At 45.9% G+C, this 19,002-nt stretch overlaps 1 protein-coding gene across 4 annotated transcripts in view; it reads left to right on the forward strand.

The window, feature by feature from the left end:
• The window catches only part of ZNF653 (zinc finger protein 653), a 161,740-nt gene extending 150,517 nt beyond the window's left edge, over window positions 1-11,223 (forward strand). For all 4 annotated transcript variants that reach the window (XM_086962640.1, XM_086962657.1, XM_086962649.1 and 1 more), the window contains exon 9: window positions 10,265-11,223. In XM_086962640.1, coding sequence (XP_086818766.1) covers window positions 10,265-10,442 — 178 coding nt within the window. In that variant the 3' untranslated portion in view covers window positions 10,443-11,223. The remainder of the gene's footprint in view (window positions 1-10,264) is intronic.
• Window positions 11,224-19,002: the final 7,779 nt, after the last annotated feature.

Raw genomic sequence — 19,002 nt, forward strand, 5'->3', positions numbered from 1 at the left:
AACTGCTGCACCACTTAGGGTTTACGGTGAACTACAAAAAATCACACCTGCAACCAAACCAGATCCAGCAATACCTGGGGGCTACAGTAGACACAGAAAAGGCAATAGCATACCCCAACCCAATCAGAGTACAGACAATGGTCGGGTTAATACAAAGATTTCAACCACAACACTCACTACCAGCACGAGTGTTTATGCAACTATTAGGCATGATGTCCTCTTGCATACTGCTAATACCACATGCCAGACTACAAATGCGCCCACTACAAGAGTGTCTAGCGACACAGTGGAATCAGGCTCAAGGTCAGATTACAGATCTGGTGTTGGTAAACGACCGGACGTATCGCTCTCTGAAGTGGTGGAACACAGAAAACATTTCCAAGGGACGGTCGTTCCTAGAGCCAATTCCACAAGTAATAATAACAGCGGACGCATCGCTCTCCGGATGGGGAGCGCATATGGACAAATACACAGTACAGGGGAAGTGGAGTGCGCAGCAAAAGAAACTGCACATCAACTACCTGGAACTATTGGCAATATTTCTAGCACTAAAAGCTTTCCAAATGCAAATAACAAACAAGGCAGTCCTGATCAGAACAGACAACATGACTGCAATGTATTATATTCAAAAACAGGGGGGGACACACTCTCTCCAACTGTCCAAACTAGCACAGGACATATGGAGATGGGCCATTCCTCAAAAAATCTACCTGTTAGCGCAGCACCTACCAGGAATTCAAAATCAAATAGCAGACAGTCAGAACAAGTTCACGAATGGGAACTGCACGACCAAATACTACAGCCATTCTTCCAAAAATGGGGGCAACCAGAGATAGATCTGTTTGCAAATCATCAGAACGCAAAATGCAAACAATTCGCATCCAGGTACCCACACCAAAGGTCCCAGGGCAATGCACTGTGGATAAATTGGTCCAACAAATTTGCTTACGCGTTCCCTCCTCTACCACTAATTCCATTACTGGTGAGGAAACTGCAGCAACACTCAATGACAATGATACTAGTGGCACCCACGTGGGCAAGACAGCCGTGGTTCACCACGCTGCTACAACTCTCACAAGTACCACATCAAAAGCTAAGGTTATTACCCATGCATCTTACACAGAACCATGGAGAAATAATGCACCCAGATCCCAAACAACTGAACCTAGCGATCTGGCTCCTGAGGTCATAGAGTTTGGGTATTTAGATTTACCACCAGAATGCATGGAAATCATTAAACAGGCAAGACGTCCTACCACGAGAGCATGCTATGCAGCAAAAAAGAGGTTTGCTATACACTGTAACAGTAAGCACATCAACCCTCTGGACGCATCCACTAAACAAATCATTTGCTATTTATTACACTTACAGCAATGTAATCTAGCATATACCTCTATTAGGGTTCATCTAGCAGCCATAGCGGCATACCTACAAAACAGGCAACACCTGTCACTGTTTAAAGTACCAGCAATTAAAGCTTTCATGGAAGGACTCAAAAGAGTCATTCCACCAAGAAGACCACCTTCCCCAGTCTGGAATCTCAACATAGTGCTTACCAGACTAATGGGGCCACCCTTTGAACCTATGCATAGGTGTGAAATACAATTCCTCACATGGAAGGTGGCCTTCCTCATAGCTATCACGTCACTTAGAAGAGTAAGTGAACTGCAGGCTTTTACGATTCAAGAACCATTTATGCAGCTACACCAAAATAAAGTGGTTCTTAGAACAAACCCAAAATTCTTACCAAAGGTTATCTCAGCATTCCACATCAATCAGTCAGTGGAATTACCGGTTTTCTTTCCAAAACCACAAACAGTAGCGGAAAGAGCCCTACATACACTGGATGTTAGGAGGGCCATATTGTACTATATAGAGAGAACACAAACTTTCAGAAAGACAAAACAGCTATTTGTTGCGTTTTCTCCCACACATAAAGGCAATCCCATCTCCAAAGCGGGCATTGCCAGATGGATTGTAAAATGCATTCAAATATGCTACTTAAAGGCAAAGAGAACATTAACTGTTCCTCCTAGAGCTCACTCTACACGTAAACTAGGAGCATCTATGGCATTTCTGGGAAACATTCCACTAGATGACATATGCAAAGCGGCTACCTGGGTTACACCGCACACTTTCACAAAACACTATTGTGTTGATGTGCATGCAACACAACAAGCTAGAGTGGGACAAGCAGTATTAAAAACATTGTTTCAGACAGTTGCAACAGACACGGGCGACCACCGCTAGGGAGAGAACTGCTGTATAGTCTATTCATAATGTACCATCTGCAGCCCATATGCCTCGAACGGAATATGCTACTTACCAGTATGCATCTGTTCTTGGCATAGAGGGCTGCAGAGTGGTACATGCCCTCCCAGCCTCCCCGGAAACCTGTGTCTGTTCCAACATTATCTTATTTAGATACACTTACATGGGCACTCTTATCTGTATTCTACTATACTACTCCATCTAACCCTACTATGGCAAAACAATCTAAGGATGGAGCCGATGCCCATGCGCACTACCAACTAAGGGAGGAGTCACCAACATACAAAAGACTCTCCAAGAGAAAAACAAAGTGCAATCATCCGAGCCCAACACCAGATGGCGATCTATTCATAATGTACCACTCTGCAGCCCTCTATGCCAAGAACAGATGCATACTGGTAAGTAGCATATTCCTTTCTCCATAAGAATCCATTGTGTGCTTTTCTGTGAAATTTCTTCCAAGTGTCTACTTTTGAAAACTTGAAATATTCTTTAAAAATTGTACCAAATTCTGAAACGTAATTACTTACCTCTTTTAAGTTGAGACCCCAGTGCTGGACCTCGGTGCCCAGTACTAGACCTAGGAGCCCAGTACTGGATTACAAAAATAACAAGATCATAATTTAACTGTAACCTGGATTTTCTCCCATTGGATAACATTGCCAGTTTTTCATTGAAAAGTTTTTAAGTGTGAACTTTTAAAATAGCTTTATATTCCTTAAAAATCACTGCTATAACAAAAACGTTTTTACTAAACTGTTTTCAGCTTAGATCCCATCTCTGAATCTAGGGTCCAGTCCTGGAACTACCAGAGTAATTTACAAAGTAATCAGCTGTATTTATATAGAAAACCCCATTGAGCTCAATGCTAAATTGTGTTTAGAATTGTGTTGCCTACTGCAACCCCTGTACCTATTGTGTTTACAACATTTCTTGCCTTTCTGCAAAGTACTCATCTGAGAACTCTCATATTGAGAACAGTATATTTATTATACCAACAGTATATGTTGGTTCTAAAAATAAAACAACTATATCTTTGATATAAAAACAATTGGCCTGGAGTTCAGTATTTGGGTCTGTGAAACCTTTTGCTGACTGAGTCTGTACAACAAATGCTTTACACTGTCCTCTGGTACTGCCTTACTGCTCAATCAAGCTACCACTTTAGAAAGTAGGGTTACACCTAGCTTTAACTTCTGTTATACCTCTGGAGTTTGTGGACTCTATACACCCTGTACCATATCTTGGTCCAGGATATATAGAGCCACTTTCTCACACTCGCAGACAACGGGACGCCCTACCCCCTGATAAAGAGTCTAAGCTTTTAGATGCTTTAGTGAAACGCACCATCTCACAAGCAGCCAATGTCTGGAGAATTGCTAACACTCAAGCTTTGTTAGCGAGATATGATCGAGCTCATTATGATGAGTTAGAATCACTCATGCAACATTTACCTGAGCAATATAAAACCAGGGCTTCTGATCTAATACAAGAAGGCAAGGTTATTACAAATACCTCAATCCGCTGTGCATTAGACACAGCCTCTAGAGCAATAAATACCGGAGTTCTTTTGTGTACACATGCATAGCTACGCATCTCTGACTTCAAACCAGAAGTACAGGCCAATATTTTAAATCAACCCTTTGACCAACAACATCTCTTTGGTCCAACAGTTGATAGTGCACTAGATAAGATGAAAAAAGATATAGATATGGCAAAATCCATGGGAGCTTTACAAACGCAGACCCATAGAGCGTCCTTTCATTGCTCCTCATATAGAGGCGCATCTAAAGGGTTTCAAACTGACAAAACCTCCTCTTCTTATAAAGCTCCCACCCAAACCTCACCCAGCAGAGGGTATTACAGAGGAGGATATCGAGGTAACAACAATAAGAGGCAGAGGCAGCAACAACCGCAATGCCTCTACTCCCAAACAGTGACTTCCCTTGCATCCCCCCAGACCATTCCACTCCTGTCGGGGGAGTTTGCAACAGTTCCAACCTGTCTGAAACTTCATCACCACAGACAGGTGGGTAAGACAAATAATTCAGTCAGGTTATTGCCTGGAGCTCACTTCCACTCCTCCAACAATACCACCCAGACAACGTCCCACGTCACAGGAACATCTCATACTTCTAAGACAAGAGGTTGTATCTCTGTTACAAAAGAATGCAATAGAACCTGTCCCAAAACACCATCAAAACACGGGAGTTTACTCCATAAACGTTCTCATACCCAAAAAGGACGGGTCCCTCAGACTTATACTAGATCTAAGGCCCCTGAACCTGTACATACAATCCGACCATTTCCATATGGTCACACTACAAGTTCTGCCGTTGTTAAAACAAGGCGACTTCCTTGCCACATTAGATCTCAAGGATGCTTACTTCCACATTCCTATCCATCAATCTCACAGAAAGTACCTTCCATTTGTACTAGAAGGTCAACACTACTAATTCAAAGTACTCCCTTTCGGAGTAACTACAGCACCTCGAGTGTTTACAAAGTGTCTAGCAGTAGTAGCAGCACACCTGAGAAGGGACAACATTCATATCTTCCCATACCTAGACGTTCATGTTTTCGTCTCTCCAGCTAGACACTACAGCCGGTGGCTCGCAGTTTGCACCTAGGGGTATATTTACTAAAGCACCCGCCAGTACCCACGCAATCCTTACTAAATATATACCTCTTGAAGGCCCGTATTGTGCTCCGCATGTCTGACCTCTGCCCGCTTCTTAACACAGGCGTATGTATTCCTCATGATTCACTTTTTAAACTTGAGTCAATATTATTACCCCCGCCCCCCTTTCCTATATTTCTTTTAATGACATGGCCCCTCTTCCCGATAAGGGATACGTCACAGGGGAGTGCTGATATTCCTGCTCCTCTTCTGTTTAATTTGTCAATAATATGGAAGTCGATGTCTTCTTACAGTGGATATTTCAAAGTCTTGTATGTACTGATAAGTGTGAGAAATGCATAAAAGCCACAAAGTTACAACTGTGAGTGAGCTCAGTTTCACTCTTATGACATTGCCCCTTGAACTTTTACTGGGCACTTGTATAATATGTACATGCAATCATACCCATGGCACAAACTCACCTGATGTCACCTACCAGTAAAGTTCTACTAATTTTGCATGAATTACCCATACAGCATTTAGACGTTTTTTTTCGCTTTGTGTATCTCTGCTACCTCACACACGCCTTACACACATGTGCATTAGTGCAATGTTTAACGAATGGGGCTTAAAATCTATCTGAAGCTTCCCCCAGTGTGTGCTCTGCCTCAGGCTGGCATTTCTTCTCCCCTAATTATTCACTGCCCACGGCCGGCCGGCACATCAAAGGCTGCTGCTCCCCGTGCGTCTCGTCACCCTTACTCTCCCCTATTCCTCCCTAATTGTACCTCCCAAACCTCTCCTTCACCTACCCTTAGCTCTTCTGCCGCTTCTCCTCCTCTCACCCTTCATTTTATCCATTTAGTCTTTCTCAATCCCTTTCATGCCTTTAATAGGTGTCCCTCTTTTTTCCTCCCCCCTTCCGCATCATTTTCCGTATTCCGGTCATTCTCGCCTAGTTATCCTTCCCTTGGCCCTTTTTTCCTTCCCTCTGTCTCCGTCAGTTTTCTTCCTCGGTCCTTCTCTCTCCTTTCCTCCCATTAGCCTTCTGCCTTCTTTTCCTCTTCTCAGCCATTCACACTTCACTTCTTCCTATCAAGCTTTAATTCTGTCTTTCCCCCTTTCTTCCCTCTCAGTCCTATTTGCTAGTAACAGATCAACTGCCCACTCTGTTGTACTCAACACCACGCTGTGTTCATGTTTTCGTCTCTCCAGCTAGACACTACAGCCGGTGCCTCGCAGTTTGCACCTAGGGGTATATTTACTAAAGCACCCGCCAGCACCCACGCAATCCTTAGTAAATATATACCTCTTGAAGGCCCGGATTTTGCTCAGCATGTCTGACCTCTGCCCGCTTCTTAACACAGGCGTATGTATTCCTCATGATTCACTTTTTAAACTTGAGTCAATATTATTACCCCCGCCCCCCTTTCCTATATTTCTTTTAATGACATGGCCCCTCTTCCCGATAAGGGATACGTCACAGGAGAGTGCTGATATTCCTGCTCCTCTTCTGTTTAATTTGTCAATAATATGGAAGTCGATGTCTTCTTACAGTGGATATTTCAAAGTCTTGTATGTACTGATAAGTGTGAGAAATGCATAAAAGCCACAAAGTTATAACTGTGTGTGAGCTCAGTTTCACTCTTATGACATTGCCCTTTGAACTTTTACTGGGCACTTGTATAATATGTACATGCCATCATACCCATGGCACGAACTCACCTGATGTCACCTACCAGTAAAGTTCTACTAATTTTGCATGACTTACCCATACAGCATTTAGACGTTTTTCGCTTTGTGTATCTCTGCTACTTCACACGCGCCTTACACACATGTGCATTAGTGCAATGTTTCACCAATGGGGCTTAACATGTTTAAACATGGAGTTAGTTTCATTTGGTGAACATTTCATTTGATATTTAGTCCAGTCTCTGCCGCCCTCTTGCTGTGAAAGACTGGCAGTGAACGTTTCATACTAATTCAACCTGAGAAATCCATAGGTACAAGGGCTTTAAATAAAGCACACAACATTCCCGGCTGCCCACTAATGTTGTTTAGTGAGATATGCGATTTGTGGCAGCAGGTGGAATAAAATAGGTTCCTTAATTCATCCCAGCTATTATCATATACCAGCAGAGCAAGCACTTGGGAGGAGGACTTTGCAAAAATGTTAATGCCTGCTCCGCCCTTTCACCCGGGTCTCTATTTAACCCGATATAAGGTTTGTCAATGTACAAGCGAATCAACTAACTTATGTTTCTAGTAGATTGCAAGAATATACTTTGCGGTAGAAGTAATCTGCCTAAAACCTTTACTCTGAATAGCTGTCCTTACTCTCACCACTCTCCACTCCCTCTCTCACCTCCCTCTCCTCACTATCCTCACTATCCCCACTCTCCCCTCTCACCACTCTCCTCCCAACACTCTCCCCTCTCTCCCCCTCACTCCCCTCTGCCCTCCCTCTCCCCTCTCCTCACTCTCCCCTCTCCTCACTCTCCCCTCTCCTCACTCTCCCCTCTCCTCACTCTCCAATCCCTCTTTCCCCTCCCTCTCCCCTCACTCCCCTCTCTCTTCACTACCCTGTCTCTTCACTCCCCTCTCTCCTCACTCCCCTCGCTCCTCTCCATATCCCCTCTCCCCTCACCTCACTCAACCCTCACCTCACTCAACCCTCTCTTCACTCAACCCTCTACTCACTCAACCCTCTCCTCACTCTCCCCTCTCCTTACTCTCCTCTCTCCCCTCTCTTATTCTCTCTCACCTCTCTTCTCCTATCTACTCTCTACCCTCCTACCTCTCTCCTCTCGTCCCGCTCCCCTCTCCTCACCCTCCCCTCTCACCACTCTCCCCTCTCACCACTCTCCCCTCTCACAACTCTCCTCTCACCGCAACCACAGCATCACTAAGTGCAACCACAGCATCACTCAGCGCAACCACAGCATCACTCAGCGCAACTACAGCATCACTCAGCGCAACCACAGCATCACTCAGCACCACCACAGCATCACTGGTTCGAATATGTTCTTTCAATGTTTCAAGCTTTCAAACTTTATTACAAATCACAAAAAGATGTTAATATTTCACTTCTGTTTTGGGATTTTCGTCACAATATAAAACACTGAACATAATCTTCACAAAAGTTATTTACAAAAGTTTAAGCTATTGCCATTACAAATTAAATAAATTATTTAAGTATTAATTATTTAAAAAAATTAAAAGCCATTGTTACTTGTAATATCAATACATCTAAGTCTGTTAGACTCGTTTTTCCCTTGTTTTTATGCCCTCTGTTAGACTCGTTTGTTGTGACTTTCTGCCCTCTGCATCACCACATCATCACTCAGCGCTACCCCAGCATCACTCAGCACCACCACATTATCACTCAGCACCACCACATTATCACTCAGCACCACCACAGCACCACTCAGCACCACCACATTATCACTCAGCACCACCACATTATCACTCAGCAGCACCACTCAGCACCACCACAGCACCACTCAGCACCACCACAACATCACTCAGCACCACCACAACATTACCACCACAGCACCACTCAGCACCACCACATTATCACTCAGCACCACCACATTATCACTCAGCACCACCACATTATCACTCAGCACCACCACATTATCACTCAGCACCACCACATTATCACTCATCACCACCACAGCACCACCCTGCACCACCACAGCACCACCAGCACCACTCAGCATCACCACAGCACCACTCAGCATCACCACAGCACCACCACAGCACCACCACATTATCACTCAGCACCACCACATTATCACTCAGCACCACCACAGCATCACTCAGCACCACCACAGCATCACTCTGCACCACCACAGCATCACTCTGCACCACCACAGCATCACTCTGCACCACCACAGCATCACTCTGCACCATCACAGCATCACTCAACACCACCACAGCATCACTCAGCACCACCACAGCATCCCTCAGCACCACCACAGCATCCCTCAGCACCACCGCAGCACCGCTCAGCACCGCCACAGCACCACTCAGCACTGCCACAGCACCACTCAGCTCAACCACAGCATCCCTCAGCTCAACCACAGCATCCCTCAGCGCAACCACAGCATCACTCAGCGCAACCACGGCATCACTCAGCGCAACCACAGCATCACTAGTTCAAATATGTTCTCTCAACGTTTCAAGCTTTATTACAAATGTCACAAAAAAATGTTAATATTTCACTTCTGTTCTTGGATTTTCGTCACTGAACATAATCTTCACAAAAGTTATTTACAAAAGTTTATTATATTGCCATTATAAATTACAATCATTTTTATTTAAGTATTAATTATTTTAAAAAATTAAAAGCCATTGTTATTTGCAATATCAATACATCTAAGTCACGTAAATACGACACATATTGCATTACAAATGCTATAGGTGTCACATATGCGAAAGTTATAACTATTGGCATTGTTAATGACAAAGCTATTAATTTAGCTATTTTCAAAAACAACACATAAATAAAAAAAATTGTCATTTACAAAACCAATAGCTCAAACTTTCCTAATACGAGACCTATTGCATTGCAAATGCTTGTTCCAAAAAGGTGGCTGTAAATCACAGTATGCTAGTCTGCAAGTGACAGCACACTGTAAAGGGAATATTATTAACAAATAAGTAATTAACAGAAAAGCTGGTAAAATGCATGGGTCTATCTTACATTTGTAGTATTAGAGGTAACTAAATTAGCAAATTCAGAAATCTTGTACAAGAGTGCAATCATAGGAGCTGAGCAAAGATTTGAACTTTAATGTAGTCTCTACTGAGCATTCCAGCAAGCAGTGAAAGAGGTGACTGAGTGACTTACGTGATCATCTTTACCCGTTCCGCACATCCATTATTTTCCTTGGAACATCACATCCTGAACAGGTGGATCTTTTTCCCATTGGCAAATTTCCTCGGTTGATATAGATGACAAGAGAGAATGAGGACTTCATTGCTTGTTAGTCGAGGACAGCATAGCAGACTCATGGAGAGTTTCAAGGAGAATTGACAGCCCATGAACACATTGATGAGAGTATTTTATGTCCATAATTAGGAGTATCGGAGGGGGAGGACATTGGTTGAGTCTGCTTAGCACAAATATACTAAAATTGAGAGTTTACTGAAGAGATTGTGCTAAGTTGCATTTTGTCCTGCTCCGATCAAGACATTGTTTAAAGAGGTTGTTGGAGCACAGCAACACTTGAGTGGTTTTTCAAGATGTATCTTTGACTGTATTCCAATACTGTGCTTGTGCTGCATGCAGAAGTCATGCTGTAGCAGTTGCTGTGGTTTGCTTCATAATTAACTTCCTCATCCTGGCTTCTCTTCCCTCCCTCCCAGATGTGAGATCTGCGGGTACCAATGTCGACAGCGTGCCTCCCTCAACTGGCACATGAAGAAGCACACCGCTGAGGTGCATTACAACTTCACCTGCGAGTACTGCGGCAAGCCCTTTGAAAAGCTTGACAGTGTCAAGTTCCATAAACTCAAAAGCCACCCAGATGTGAAGGCCACCTGACAGCAGCCACTGCACAGTTCCCTGGCTTGGTTTTTATTCACTGGCTCTCAGGTGACTCCTGTTTAGCTGCTGCATGGTGCTTGTCGGCCTGTGACTGATGGAGAGGAATCACTCAAATCGGTTGGAGAGGATCCTACAGAGGTGATTTTGTCTGATGCAGGGATATGTTCCCGCACCGTTACAGGCTATGTACCAAGATGGACATGTTGGGAAAGTGTGAAACCGGATCTTTACATTTTATTTTTATGGATCATGTAGGTCAGAGTTACAAGATGCTTGCCATCAGTCCAGAAACCAAAAATTGGTTTATGCCGTAATGGCACTGCCCTGTTTCTGGGACATTGCAGGCACGTTCCTCAGTGTACAGCTGCCCCATTTAAAAGTCTTCTTTAAGTATGAAAATGAACAGGCACAGATGGACACCTTATGTTTGTGACATTGAGAGTTGAAGGTTTTTGGCGAGGCGTTTTGTGATACAGCTGACATTAATATTTGACAGTGTGCAAAAATACTTGGAACTTTCAGAAACGATAACGTACAGAGATGTTTATGAGATGAGGCCAGGAGTGGAGAAAGATGTTTATGAAATTGTGACCTTGAACTGTGCCTAGATGTTTGTGAGTTAAAGCATGAAGGTATGCACCAGTGTCCATGATGTTAAGATATGGGGAGTGGAGGTGTTGTTGGGATGTCTGCATTTGGATAAACTATATTAAACAGTTTGTCCACTGTCCCCAAACAAATCCATGCAGAGAGATAAATAAAATAAATATATATCTTTGCTCATGTTGTCTGTTTCCATAAGGGTTGGGTGGTCAACATGGAACAAACTTTACAGAAGCAAGAAACAACCTTCAAACCTAATAAATAAATAAATAAATAAAATGTTAAGTCTATAAACCCAAGCTCAAAAAGTAAACAAAAGCGAATTGGAGTGTGCAGGACTTCCTCAGACTCTTAATGCCCTTATTTTTAAACAAGACCTCTTAAAATTAGTACTATATTTAAATATTCTTCAAATCTCAACCTGACACCTCCAGTTAAATTCGCACAATTCGCTAAAGTGTGTGCTGCAGAAGTAAGCCTAGCTAGATTTCATGTTCTTAGAAATGTACTTTTGTCGGAAATGTGTACCTCAGTTTCATAAACAATCCACTATAAAAAAAAGACAGTTAGTGCGACATTGGCAATCTGACAATTGAAAAGTCGAAGAAGCAAGAGATGAGTTGGCTCTGGAGAGATTTATATAAACCGTATAAGAACTATGTAATGGATGAACTGACGCAGCACAGAATTCTAAAGCGGAGAGGCAAAAAGTGGAACAGGTAGGTGACTGAGGGCCTGGTCTTCACTGAACTGAATATGTATGTGTAGAAAGCAAAGTGAATCCAACTTAAGGGGGCTGATAATGACAAATGATGAAAGGGGTAGGTGGAATAAGGGAGGAAAAACCTTAGGGCTTGGTCAAAGAAAACCAGATGGGCAATAGCAACTCAACGGATGCCATCTTGGTAAGACTAGATATGTCAATAATAGGTAGCATGTAAAAGCAAAAATTGCGACCTAGCTCCCGCCCCTCGCCCACACCTCTCTAAAATGTTCATAGCATGTGTGCCTGTGGATAGACATGCTCTGCATACTTTTTACGCACTGTGTTTGATGGTTATCCCCACAAACAGCCAACTACACTCTGCAGCTTTTCAGGTCATATTCCAGAGAATGACTGTGAGAGAATTTTTAAATAAAACAGGCCCCTCCCCAGATTTCGGCTAGGTGCAATGTCAAGTTCCCCTGTCAAACTACCATGCCATGTGCAATCTGTGCCTGTTGCTGGAACATGATAAGGCTGACTATGACGCCAGCTGAGCCTTTCACTACAAAAATTAATCTCCGGCGCTGGAGAGAGGGACTCTGGACACATCAGAGAAGGCAACACCAGGCCTCCGCGGCCACCCCAAGACATTCGAGCCAGTTCATCTATTTGGCAATGAGGGGGAAGCAGCTATCCTGTTCAGCCTCCCAGCCACCTGGGACCGGGGGTCGAGAGCCTATTGGTGATTCCCTCTAAAGCCTCTGATGTCGTCAAGCAGTAGGAGACTGAGCACCCAACCCCGAAGCATTTGGAACCGAACACCAGGCACATACCTAGCGCTCTAATCCAGCCGCAATATCTGCCATCTCATATTTCACAATATAGGAGAAAATGATCCCAGTGGAACACAATCGAAAAAAAACAATGATTTCTAATAACGTTCGTTCAATCACTCATAGACATTTCTTGTTCATCATTATTTAATCATATCGAACACATATTGGCATGTTTGGAACATCGCTTGTATCTAAATAATTTATGTACTGGTGCCCCAAGAAAAGAACAAGAAAAGTTGGTGCAACAAAGTGCTGAAGTGAGGGTTCATGAAAAAGGAAGAGCAGTGACAATATATACATAAAAAATAATGTTGCATTCAACGCCTGTCCAGCCTGACAATGAGCTACCAATACAATTACAAAGCCATTATGTTAAGTTGGCGCAGTGAAAAACACACTGTTGTCCACATTGGCATAAAGGATGGAGCTGTCAATGTTTCAACCCAGTCAAAGTGTAGGGTTACCTAGATCCTTACTATTAGGACTGTGGGGCACCAATGTCCACCCGTGTCTGTGGTGGTCAAATTGTCTGGAAGGGCCTGTGGCCTCCCAAAAAAAGCAGAGAGGGACTCAAGATGTCAATTTCAAAATCGCTTTCAATTACTTAGAAACCTGTCAAGGGTGAGGCAGGGATTAATCCAAAAGGCTCCGTGATCCTCCTTTAGAATAAGCATTTACAATGCAACGGTCTCGCCTATGCAAAAGTTAAAGCTATTGGCATTATAACTAACACATTTTTTATTTATGTGTTTCTTTTGAAAACAGATAAATAAATGGCATTGTCATTTACAATGCCAATACCTTAATCTCTTGCAAATGCCACACACAAACACACAGCCCCACACACACAGAACCCCACACACAGACACAGAGCCCCACACACAGACAGAGCCCCACACAAACACACAGAGCCACACACACACAGAGCCACACACAGAGAGCCACACACACACAGAGAGCCCCCCCCCCCACACACACACACAGAGCCACACACAGAGCCCGGAGCCCCTCACACACACAGAGAGCCCCTCACGCACAGAGCCCCCCACACACACACACACACAGAGCCCCCCCACACACACAGAGAGCCCCCCCCACACACACACAGAGAGCCCCCCCACACACAGAGCCCCACACACACAGAGCCCCACACACACAGAGCCCTCCCACCCACACAGAGAGCCCCACACACAGAGCCACACACGCACACAGCCACACACACACACAGAGCCACACACACACACAGAGCCACACACACACACACAGAGCTACACACACAGAGCCACACACACACACACACAGAGCCACACCGTACCGTACAGGCCTATTTCTCCTGTTGGATGTCAGACCTGGCTAGCTTCTCTCTACTCCGATGCAAACCGCAGTTCCATTGTACCAGCAGCAATAGATCTAGCAAAAATACTATCCAGTTTTTCACAGATTGTACAAATGTTATTGTTAACGATTACAAACAAATGTGCACAAAATACTATGCACGGTCGCTCTCTACAATTTGTCTGAATGAGTTTTCTAAAAATACGAAATCGTATCACACGACCTTAATGTTATAACACGCTTCCAAATGCAACCCTTCTGACATACAGCAGGTTTAGAAATAATACTTAGTACCAGCAGCTGCTTCCTAGCAGTGACTGACGCCCTTCTCCTCCCACAAAGAGCTGCCTCATGCTTGCCTGACACACACTCAACCATCAACAAAAACAACCAGGAGCCACCCGCCCCCCCATCCCGGGGGGTTTAAGTGGGCCGAGCCTCTTGCCTGCTCGGATTATCTGATGGTCACTGAGCAGGTCTCGGCGACACTCACGCAGAGTCTGAGAGAATAATGCATCATCATTTCAAGGCAAACATATGGGTCAGGGTAAGAAGCGGAAGCAGCAAGGTACACTCCGAACAGGGAGATATCCCCACCAGAGGAATAAATCTACAAAAATAGAAAAACTAAACCGCACACCAGTAAACTGGCCGAATCCAACAGGCCCTTCGCTTTTGTGACTGCCCTATTCTTTTAGTCAGCGTCTCTTGCAGACAGTACAATGCAATGACAGACGAAGGCATCGAGGAGATGAATGGCGGGGTAGGGAGTATGTTGACAGTATGGAAGGACAACGACAGACAGTGCCCCTTCCTGTGGTGTGACTGAGAAGGTGGTACACTAAGCATAGGCTCAGATAACAACGGTGGAGGTGACTAATGAATGGGGCATCAGATGGGATAATGGCAAGTTCACCAGGTGTATGAAAACGCAGGAGAAGGGGGTACACTGGGTAAGAGCAAAAGGGTATCAAAGAGAGCAAACACTACAGTCCCAGAAGGATTAAAAAAGGCCAGGGTTGGTGTCACAGGTGAGGAAGAAAATGCAAAAGACTTAAAAAGGTTAAAGAGCCACACCTGGGTTCACTGCAGTTGGGAAAAACACAGTGTAGACAGCGAGGGAGGCATCAAAAGGGCGTGTGGTTATGAGGACAGTGGTAGGTATATTGCAGAGTATGGCTATTACGTAGGAAAGATGGCACTAGCCATTGGGTAACAGGGGGAAAGAACAGGAAGCAGAGGAAGAACACGGGCGCCCGAAAATGGAATATGCCCCCAGTAGAGCCACGCCAGGCTTTATGAATAAACAAAGGTGCCCCCCAATGCTGGAGCGGCCCACAACGGCGGGCCCGCTCAGGACAGAGGTAGGGTCACGCTGCCCTGCTCCAGCAACACTCAGGAAAACATGGAGCCCCCCTCCCCAGCCGCTCTCGACTCACCGGGCCGCTCTCTGCTCTCCGGGGACTCCGCTTCTCCTTGGAGCCTCTCCTCCCCTGGAGGGACTCAGTTGGCTGCTCGTCTTCGGAGGCGGGGGCAGGCACCGACCGGGTGCCTCGGGCCCCTCCGCCTCTATTGGCCTGCGACCGCAGCCCTCGCGGGCTCCCCTCAGCACATGGGAGCCCCGCTGCCGGACAGGTTGCTTCCCCAGACACCGGCTCACTTTTCCTTGGCAACCGGAGGGCGGGGTGGGCTCCCATCGGCTTCCGGCTTCTTGTCTCGGGCTCTCGTAGGCGCGGGGCTTCCACGGCCTGACTTCCGGTTTCCGCGTTCTTGGGGGGCTCGGGCTGGCGACGGTGACACGGGGCAAATGAACGGTAGGCACCCTCTCGAGTCGTAAGGTAAAGCGGGGGCACCGGCTCAGAGTAGAGCCCAGCAGCAATGGCAGACGGGAGATCACCGGCCGGAAGAGGGGGGGGGGGGGGGGGGAGTATTAAGGTAAAGCGGGGTGGGCAACCGCTCAGAGTAGAGCCCACAGCAGTGGCAGCCAGGGAGCGCACCGGCCGGGACGGGAGGGGGAGAGTCCAGGAGAAAGGAGAGGAGGAGAGAAGTGAGAAGAGTGGTGGGGGGAGAGGAGGCCACGAGGATGAGGTAAACACGAAGGAACTAAGCCCCGTCCTTTTCAGACTGGGGGCGTGTTTTTCTTTCTCCCCTCTTCTCCATTGGCTGGAATGTAAACAACGGGCGTGTTTTTGACTGTTGTTTACCATTAGCCAATGGAGAAGAGGGTAGAACAAACCTAAAAAACACGCCCCCCCCAATCCGAAAAGGACGAGGCTTAGATGGAGAGAATGACGTAACTGAGACCACTTCTCCAATGGCTGGCTGCCGTTTAGGAGGCCAGCCAATGAAGAATAGGGGCGGGGTTTACCCTTGCTACTCAGTCATTAAATCTCACCAGCGAGACTGCGCATGTGCGCAGCCTACGCTAGCCGAGACCTAAAACTAGCAGCACATCTGTTCGTTAACTCCTGAGTTTTGCAATCTTGATTTCCTCTCTGCTTTTTTTTTTCAGAGCCCTCGGGCTCTTCCAGACTCTTTGACCTTGGTGTAGACAACTGGCAAAGCTCCCCAGCCCAGCAAGGAAAGCAAGTGAATGGATGTTATTGACAAGAATCTGACAATAGCGGGCTGCTACACATTGACACATTTTTAACAAACTTTATTGAATTTATAGATGTACAGTATCTCTTGCACCCTCTCTTTCTTGAGGATTCACTTACAAGTGGTATAACGTCAATGACCAATTGTGTAGTTGCAAAAGTCAGTACACAATTAAAGCAAATTGGCTCACGGATATATATAGAATTAACAAACTCTGAGAAACCCAACCTTCCCTCCCATCCTCCTGGCTCACCTCTACCCATCTAAATGCCAGTGTAGAAACCAGCTCTGGTGGGATGCTCTCGCTGAGCAAAGTTATCTTGAATTGTGTGTCTTCATTTGGCCGATTGCATGTGCTGGGCTTATGGTCGCAACCCATGGTGCTGGTTATATATGTTGCTAGTGACCTATTTTGTGTTATATTGTTGTGGGTTCCGTAGCTTTGAATGTTTCCAATGTTATGTCCCATTCCATCAAAATCTGTATTTTCTGTAGGCCTCTGTGGTGCTCCCTACGTATAACTGCACTTTCCGCCCTTCCCCATCTAATCACTTCCTCTAGCCAGCTTTGTGCCATAGGATGAAAAAAACGATTTCCATCTCATGGTGATGAAACGTTTTGCAATAAGTAAGGCCAAGTCAGCAATTCTGATCTGTACTTTCTGTTTCTTAGTGCGACTGTGTATTCCTACTAAACAGCGTTCTATTGCGTCCCCGCTGGAGGTCCCCGTTACAGTACCTATTATATTTGTGACATTGGCCCAAAAGACGGAGAGGCATGGGCATGCCCACAGCATATGTATAAAATTTGCGTCATGAGCGTGACGTTGTGGACAGTGTTCTTGCGCCTCTGGGTAAATTTTGTTCAGCCGGTGTGGTGTGAGGTAGACCCTATGCATCACCATGTATTGTATAAATTGGAATTTGGCGTTGCGGACACCTTTTTTATCTGTCGGGTCCCTGCCTATATCTCTATTCCATGTTGTAAGTGGTGTTGCTGCATGTGAGCAAATGCTTCTATAGAGCCATCTGATCAGATGGCGACCGTTGCCCATCATGTATATGGTGTGAACTAGGTCGTGTAGGAGGTTCTGTGTTGTATTGGTGCCCAATGTTTCTTTATGTACTTAGTTATATTTGCATGTAACATGAGGAGGGATCATGGGACTGCTTGTTCATGAGTGAAGTCCTTGTGATTCAGCAACATACCATCGGCAAATAGCATCCCTACTGTGCTCACTCCTTCCTTTTCCCATTTGCGTATGCACAGCTTGTTTACTAACCCATAGGAGTTGGAATTGCTATCAGCGGGGTATTCAGGGTGTAGGGGATCTTTTGATTTGTGTTTTGGAGTGCTCTTCACCAATAGGTTAGGGCTATTTTTAGGTCTTGCCTGCGTTGGCTGCTCATGCGCAGTCTCGCTAGCGAGATTCTATTTTTTTAGGTAGCTTGAATATCGGGCTTTAAGCCCCGCCCCTCTTTCCTATCGGCCGGCGTCACAGTTTATGCTAAATGGTGGCCAGCCATTGGGAAAGAGGTTAGTGTGATGTACAATTTTCTCTTTGTCGGACGGCCTCGTCCGACTTCCTTCTGCTGTAAAAGGATTCTTATCTTTATGGGTACATGTGTTTGAAACACATGGTCCCATAAAGACAAGAGATCGAGATTTGTTTTCCCTCTCGTAGCTCCTCAACCCCACTCTCTCTGCTGTCCCTCCCCCCTCTCTTCCAAGTGCCAAGATTAAACTCATGCACCCGCGGTGTTGGGCGGGAGCGTGTTTAAGTCAGCTCTTGGGGAAAAGTCCTGGTGTTTTGGAAAAGTAACGGCATTCTTTAGCCACTTCATGCAGCCTTGGTGGATGCTTTCTGCGACGTAGCACCTCACCACACTCTTCAAAACCTAAACTGAGTTATTTTCCGTTCTCCAGGTGTCCCAGTGGATCACACCCCCTCCGCCTGTAGCAGGTGCCCGAGTGACACTGCCTTTGCCCCTCCTCTTCGGCCCTATACCTACCAATCGCCGCCCGCGAAGTCTGTGCCCGGATATGGCGTGTAGCCTTCCAAGGGAGTTGGCTGCCCACGGGCGTCTCCCCCCGCCCGAACTCGGCATTCTGAGCCTGTACCGGGCGTGCGGGTGAGTGACACCCCGGGGGTCGTTTTGTGAAGTGTAGAGGGAAAGAGTTTGATGCAGCGGGTGAGCGCCGTGATTATCATGTGCAGCCTGAGACTAGGGTGGGTTGCAGAGGGACCTGTGATGAGGCTGTGTTAGGGCCGGAGATGGAGGGAGGTTTATTTAATAGAGTGGAGTGCGTCTTTGCGAGCCTCGGACAGGGTTCCTGGCAGGAGGTGATATTGAGTGGGTCAGTCCTTTGTTCCCGGCTCTCGGGCGTCTCTCCAGTGCGTGCAGGCTGACAGCGAGCTCAGCCAATCATAGGCCCGTCGGTCCAACCCCGCAGTTAGAAGCCAGCATCGCAAGAC

The sequence above is a fragment of the Lissotriton vulgaris genome, chromosome 1_1, assembly GCF_964263255.1.
Source record: "Lissotriton vulgaris chromosome 1_1, aLisVul1.2, whole genome shotgun sequence".
Classification (NCBI taxonomy): Eukaryota; Metazoa; Chordata; class Amphibia; order Caudata; family Salamandridae; genus Lissotriton; species Lissotriton vulgaris.